At 41.9% G+C, this 7,795-nt stretch overlaps 1 protein-coding gene across 1 annotated transcript in view; it reads left to right on the top strand.

Annotated features, from left to right (window-relative positions):
* Positions 1-4,822: 4,822 nt before the first annotated feature.
* The window catches only part of UMODL1 (uromodulin-like 1), a 57,202-nt gene continuing 54,229 nt past the window's right edge, over positions 4,823-7,795 (top strand). Inside the window, exon 1 of the mRNA XM_009327987.1 lies at positions 4,823-4,898. Within this exon, the coding sequence (XP_009326262.1) occupies positions 4,823-4,898 (76 nt within the window). The remainder of the gene's footprint in view (positions 4,899-7,795) is intronic.

Consider the following 7,795-nt stretch of genomic DNA (forward strand, 5'->3'; position numbering starts at 1 on the left):
TCCGGCTGACTCATATTTTTTCCTCCTGTTACCAATAAGAACTTTTTCCTCATGAGTCACTTTAAAACAGTTTCTGTGCGTTCAGGGAAAAAACAAAACCCGAAGATTTTCCTGAGGAACAGTTTGTCGATGAGACAGAACAAATCACTGAATACAGTCAGGGACTGTTCTGCCTGCACAGTTGAGCTAATTAACTCTTAGGGCTTTAAGTGAATGTTTTTTTACTGTCATTTGTGCACGTCCCTTCATCTTTAATGCATTTTTCTCTGAAACACATCAGCAAAATAAGCAAGTATTACTATTCCACTTTTTGGATATGCGTCTGAAGCTCAGGAAAACAAGGACCCCTTTAAAAAATTGCCAGTTTAGCTGCTATCCATCCTAACATAGGCCTAGCATAAGCTGGCAAAACAGTGCTTTTTCTATTCTACTTTTTTCTCAGGTAATATAAGCAAAAGCATATTTATAGTATTGTAGCCATGGCTTTCACAAGGTCTGAAATACTTGGCTTTCTGCCCCCCCATTACTTCATTGCAGTGGCAAATTTGACCTGTGTGACTTGCTCGTGGCTGCACAAGAGGTCCGTGGCAGGGGCAGGGAATTCAAGTCCCTGAAATCGCGACTAGCGTGTTAACTCAGAGCTGAGTAGTTAAAGTTTCCGAGAAGTTCAGTCCTCTGTAGGGAGTAGACATTAAGGTGTCCATCATACGTATTGATTTTCAGAAACTGGAATAAGTTTGTATCCTGATGGCAGGAGTGATATATTTTGTTTCATCTTTAGCTGCGAGAAGGTTACTTCTGGCTAAGTCAGCCTGTTCCTCTCTTCTAACACCTTTTGGCCTTGCTGGCCGGTTTAAGCCAGTTTGACAGATCAGCTGCAGGCTTAAAGGCAATTAAGTTCCTGCAGGCTTCACAAAGATCAGGAGTGGAAAAGAGGAAAGAAACCTTAGCAATGCCGCACTAAGGGGAAGACTGTGGTTCGAGCTCAACCCTTACCACCAAACATCTGAAATGTCACAGCAAGGGCAGTTTTTAAGACTGCCCTGATGATGCGACAAAATTCACGTGGGAGTCACAGGCACCAGGGAACGCAATCATGGGGCAGAAATCAGATGGAAATCAGGTCCATCTGAACTTCTTGTCGCCTTCATTGGCAGCACCTGCGCGTTCCTGACCTGGATCAGTTTATTTCCAGTGTGAGATCCTCAGGACGGTGGCACTTCCATCCGTTCCCACAGTCTGCTGTGGCCATAGTCTGGGCTTTCTCACATTGGCAGGCTGTAATCAGATTGAAATGGTGGAAGTCTGGAAGAGGCATCTGGGAGAAATTTACTGACAGCTGATTTTGAGAGGTCAGGTTAAATGATTTAATGGTTCTCAAGCTTTAGGTCCTATACGTTTACGGGAAGGCGTGCTGGCTTCTGGAGCACAGAACAGCTTTTGTTAGATTCCCATGGAGCCCAAATGCATAGTCCTGTTTCCTGCATGCAGACCAGTCTGTCTTGAAACGTCGTGACCATTTTGGGCATCTGAAATAGTGATTACTTCATAGAAAAAATAATGCAAAGCAAAAAGAAATGTTCCAACAACCGACCTTTCTGTGTCAAACTCCTAGCCTAAAGAAGATCAGGATCTTCTAAGTGACTAATTAAATCAAAAGTGAATCTGTCTAAAGAAATAAATGCCTAAAAAATATGACGAGAAAGCCTGCTGTCAGCCACAATATTCCAATTACTGATAGTACAGTCTAGGAGAGTCAAATCCCATCTCTCAAAATCTGCTTCTTGATCCTGTAAAATTATCCATAAATGGATTTTGACATGGCTTTTATTGGCACAGCCCTTCTTTGTATAAATTGCATACTTTAGATCAATTCAGACGTTACAAATGTAACTGCAGCAAATATAAACGACAGAGCCAGGAGAACTGATCAGCTCCAGATGACTGGGCCAGGAGGGCTGTGAGAAGCTCCTTCCAGAGTACACTCCAGCTCACTACCAGCACCACACAGCCAGGGCTTTTATTCCACTAAACATCTCCTTCTCTGTTCCTCCCCATTGACCTTCCTCACCACGAAAGCAAAAGTGAGCAAATTTTGCACTGGGGTTCTAAGATAACACCTAGTTGGAAGGAATGAGGGATGAAAGACCAAAACTTTACCTATGAAATATACCAGTGGTTACTAAAAATATAATTTTATGTAATCAGCCATGCACATACAGGTGGTGAGTTTTCCAAAAAGATTGATGAATCTATGTAGTTTCCCTGCAGGAGACTGTATTGGCACGTGCTGAGTAAGCTCAACTCATTACAGCAACTACAGTAATATGAAGAAAGAGCACATGCTAACTGCCTGGGATGCAGGGCACCATCTTAAACTTACTGCAGTTAACGCAGTGCAAGAATATGTCTGGAAGATGTGAAAAGGGTTGTACAGGACATAGGATGCATACTTAATTGCCTGGGTGGTCTCTTCCAACATCTGCATTGCTAAAAAGCTAAGTTGCTGTGTGCCTAAATGCTTGTAACACTGAAGAAATAATGCAGATATGAATCAGAACCTCAAAGATTTTGCAAATTACAAGGTAAATCCTGAAATACACAAGACTTTTGTATCTATTTCTTATTTAGATTAAACACCCACTGACTTTACTTACAGTTTTGATCAAAAAGGGGGTTCTGCGTATTCTGTACTTGGGAACTGTTTCATTCACTACTACAATAAAGTTGCCACTCACTGTTAGTTGCCTCACGTTGAACATAAGCCTGCTCCAGCTGCCAGCCATAAGACTGAACTGTAAATATGCAAAGTTTTATCCATGTTTTTTAATAGTCCTAAAGATGAGCATGTACACATAAGTCTTTTAGAACAAGGATGTTAGTCCTTTACTGCAATTTGGAGGATCATACTTCAGTCATAGAAGTCCTTAGCGGTGGATGATGACATTTGTTTTATAGCTAACTCTGGAAAGCAGCAGCTGTTAAGACACATGGCAACCCTATCCAGCAATTTGGGATTGTGAGTGGGAGACCCCAAATGCAATCCAATTCAGATGCCAGTTTGGAATTACCTATATTTGAATTTGGCCAGGACATACACTTGTTGCAGAAGGTGCCAAGTAATTTCTAGGGGCTAAAGATCCTTCTTGTGAGTGCTAGCTGAAAAATTTCAATCAAGGTATTTTTTCCAGAAAATTTAGATTGTTGAAAAAAAAATATAGACCACGAAGAGAAATATTTCTATTTGTAAATTGAACTTCACTGACTCAAGTCCTCTTTTTTATTTTATTTATTAGTGGGGTTTTTAAGTCAGATGGCATCCCCTGTACAGCCTACGGCCAGGGTCTCCCTGTTGCCTCCCTGTGCTGACAGGAGATGTAAGTGGTTCACATGGGGCATACAGCCTGACTAGACATCCTGGTGCGTGCAGGAGAAGGGGTGCTAAGGTACACATTCTCCTTAGACATAGCAGAAATATTTCCAAACCAAAATATGTTTTGGTTTTTTGTTGGGTTTTTTTTTTTTTTGGAAATGTTCTCCTCTACCCATTTTCCCATTTTCTGCAAAAACATTTTTCAATTGAAGTTTGGGCAAGCCTTAATTTTCATTTTTTTCTTCTTCTGCTTTTTTTTTTTTCTTTCTGATGAGTTTGATATTTTATTTTCCAAGCCAGAAGAACAGCTCACAAGTGCCTCGACACTACACGGAGCCCTGGCTCTGCCCTCTGCCAGAGGATCTGAACGATCCAGCAACAACTCCCCTGTTGCCCCGCATGTTTTCCAGGGCCCCAGCTCTCCTACCTTGTGAGTGCTAACACAGTGGTTGCCCGACAGTGTTTTACAGAAGCGATATTACTGATATTCTGAACATACACAAATAAGAGAGTTTGTGGTTCCGGCTCCCTGACATCTGGCTCTTTCATCCACATGAAATTGTCTACAGTACCGTAATATGTATTTAAGCGCTGGTCTGAACATATTGCCTCAGCTCCGAGAACTGTACCTGTGATTTTCCATACTTCAGTGTCAGCTCCTCATAAGATACCATATTGTGTTTACTCCTTTTCCTCGCATGAGCCAAGTGATATTGCACTGAAGTTATTGTCCTGCATTGTAAAGCTGCAGGCACATCTATCTTGGGAACATGCCTTCATGATTTACACAATGAAAAGAAAGGGATTTTGGTTTCTCAAATCTCCTGATTCATGCCCTGCCTAATAAGGTTCTTGTTTGCCTAGCATTGCTCTGGTTTATGTGATACTGAAATTGCAATGAAATAAGGAGCACAATGAAAGCAGCTAGTGAAACAGCTTAAATTCAGGAAAAACCATTGACATCATAGACATTTGTTTTTACTCTCAGTTTGTTTTCAAAGTACAGAACTAAAGACCTAAAAAATAGTATCACCTGATGTGTGGACAAACAAAATTCAAGAGGCATATACCTGACATTCGAGGTATGTGAATCTGGCTCCTAATTGTCAGGTGTTCAAGGTGTGAGAGGGAATAAGTGCTCAGAAGGATAAACATGGACTAAACCAGGAATTTTGAAATGCCTTTTTCTCAAAATGAGGCGGGGAGGGGGAGCCAAGCTGAGCAGGTAGAAGAGGCAGGTTCCCCGGGGAGGGCGCGAAGGAGAGAGAACTCACAAAATTCCCACTGGAGCCTCTTTGTTTCTGTTGCCAGTAGTTATCATCCACCTGCAAAAGGTAAAAAAAGAGAGCACCTTTTCCCCTAATCCAAAAGCCTGCATGGGAGGACGATTGAGCTCTAGCGCCTTGGAAACAAAGCGATCAGAAGGGCTTATCCAGGACGGGCGATACAATGGCCAGGATCGCTCTTATTTCTGTTCTCATCTTCTGGGCAGCCACACGGCAGGGAAGGGGAAATGAAATTACAGGTGAGTGATGCAGACCTGGTCAGAGGACCACGGCTGTTACGTACGACAGCTTAGTTTGGATGTGGGATACCTCTTTATTTGAAATAAACCGGCCAAGGTGGCCACTTTCCAGAGAACTGGCAATGTCTCAGCGACCACTTAAGAATCCTCATTGATAACTAAACAAAGAAAATTAACCAAGCCAAAACACAAACTTTGTCCCCAACTTTTCACCCCCAGTCAAAAGCCTTGTCATTTCCTTTGTGCCAGAAATGAATGAGTAGGACTGCTGCTTTGTGTTCAGTAATGTGCAAATTTTTATGAAAATTGTCTTTAAAATAAACTTTTGGAGGAAATTATGTAGTAATGTATCTGGCAAATTCCTAGAGATGCATAAAATGAAGCTGTAGAAGACATGTTTAACTTTCATCCATGGTATGGGCTGTAATTTGGAAAAACCTAACCCAATTGCTAGGTTGTAACTGCTAAATTAAATCCTAATTTGCTCTTAATTTCTGGTTTGATTTATTTAGATGAGAAAAGATAGTGATTTTTGTCTGCTTTTTGTTGCATTTTTTTACTTAAGTGGTTTTGCAAGTCTCAGTCAAAATACAAACCATATTTCTTAAAGCCTTGCAGGCTTTTCTGTTATCCTGTCAAAGTCACAGCTGAAAAAAAGAGATTTCTACAGATTGGGGGTCAGCAGAACCCCCATTCTAGTGCCATTTAAAGTCAATGGTGTTGACTTTAAAAAGAATTTGGAATACCCAGAAAAATCGAGCTGTTAATCCATTTTTCTTCATGTTTCGGGGCCTTCGCCTTTTAAAGCTGAGTTTGAATCTGCCCTCCGTGAACCTGTTCCAAAGGATTACTTTTAAGGTTATGTCAAGACAAGAAAGGGGCTTGTCTTTGGCTCTTGCTGTTCTCCAGTGAGAAAAGATTTTGCAGATCCCAGCTCAGAGTGGCTTTTCTGGCACTGCTCAAGTGAAGTTTCCAGAATTGCAGCTAAGACTGTGGCATAAATGCTATCAAGCATTTTTTATTGCTGATTTTTTGATCATGCTCTCAGTTCTGATCTGGGTTTGACCTTGAGTTATAAGACTTTCCTTTCAGCCTTTCCTCTCAGTATTTGTTTCTATTAATAAAGTATTTGCTTTATTTGTTTCTGTTCTCGCTTAACATAATAAAATTTATACTTTCCCTGACAGTGCTGAAAGCTGGTGGTTGCTAAGATAAAAAACTAAAGCCCAGAGATGATAGGCATAACGTAGCCCTACTAATGTCAGGTGACTGCCTTCTCCTGCTTTGTGATTGACTTCAGCTTTGTGTTGCTGGAAACAACAGCCAGCGCATTTTAATTCCATTTGATAGTGCCATAATCCCATAGATGGGAGTAATGAGAACAGAAAGCCAATTTGCTAAAGAGCCCAAATTGATCTAAGCCACATTGCTCAGCAAACGAATAATTGAACTCTGTGAGTGTCAAAGCTTGTTTTAAACTGTGTGGTAGTGATGGATGATGGTAAGGTTGGTGGTGCTGCACCTTTCCCTGTCTCCTTCGGTATAACCTCTTCCAGCAAGGGTATCTTTTTGTACCACCATAACTGTATCTCAAACCTTCTCTTTTGGCTTTGGCAGCCTCATTCTATACCTAGTATCAATGTTTAAGTATGAAATATGATTTTATATCTGCTCTGACAGCTGTAGCTTCTAATTATAAACTGTGTCTAATTCTATACCGTTTTATTCTCAGTTTCATACCTGTATTTATGTTGCACATTGCTGTAGAGCCTGAGCCAGCTCAGCTGACTCTGGAATTTTTAGCTTTCCAGTGCTATGTCCTTGCTGCAGCCGCAGCTCTGCACGGACAACACGAATCTTCAGTGCTCTCCGTACTCGGTTGTTCTCTTCCAGTGTCTGCTTTGCTCTAGCCATGCTAATACATGAGCTCTGGAGAAACGGAGAGATCATAGTGACAAGGAACCAGGCTGAGCTCTTCTTCCTTACCTGCCCTACCCCCTTCTAACATCATTTTATACTGTAACAGTATGATTCCTTAGTGCAATAGTTTCTTTTTCTCATTTCCATAGAACAAAATTTGCCCTGCTCCTCCCACCTTCCCTGATCACCTATATATGTTTGTGCACTTTCTCCAGATAGAGGCTAGATCCAAAATGATTTAGATGCTCTTTCCATCCCACTTTGGGTATACAGCCATTCAGGCCCCAAACTAATTTAAAAAAAAAAGCTGAAACAAATTTTTTTTTTCCCCATGCCTACATGTCTAGAAGCATTTTCTGGGGTAGGTTTTCCTAGAGCACTCCTAACGTGTGGCAAGGGAATGCTTTACAAAATGCAATGACAGCTACCTGTTTCTTGTGAGGCACTTGTGCCTCATGTGAAGTGGTAATCGATCAAATGCATTGGATAAAAAGCAGACCTCTGATTTCTGCTCCAGAACCCACATTTGTTCTCTTTTCCCCTCTCCCAGAGAGATGTCCTAAATTTACAGGGGAGGGAGGCCACCTTACTTTCTCTGGCTCATTTCACCTTCAGTTCCCTCCTGCACAGTGACCTACGTGCCACAGCTGGGTACGGGCTTTCATGGTCCTGGTCAGACATCTATCCCAGCCATTGGGGTCCTCTCCTGCGTCAGGCAGGGTATGGGTTTCATCCCCTCAGCTTGAGGCAGGCTGGGTGTCTTCCTTCCTGCCCCTCATGACCATCTCCTTTCACCTCTATTCTTAAGGACAAAGAACAGCCCTGGTGCTTTTTAGTGATTGTGAAGGACTTTCAGCTGCTAGCTCTCTGGAGCTAGCTTCAGGGACAGGACACAGAGGTGTCCTGCTTGAGGCTGGGGAGGAGGAGGAAGCAGGGAGTGGGACTTCTAGATATGCTCTTATTCTTGATATTTTCCT

The sequence above is a fragment of the Pygoscelis adeliae genome, unplaced genomic scaffold (assembly GCF_000699105.1).
Source record: "Pygoscelis adeliae isolate BGI_AS28 unplaced genomic scaffold, ASM69910v1 Scaffold154, whole genome shotgun sequence".
NCBI lineage: Eukaryota > Metazoa > Chordata > Aves > Sphenisciformes > Spheniscidae > Pygoscelis > Pygoscelis adeliae.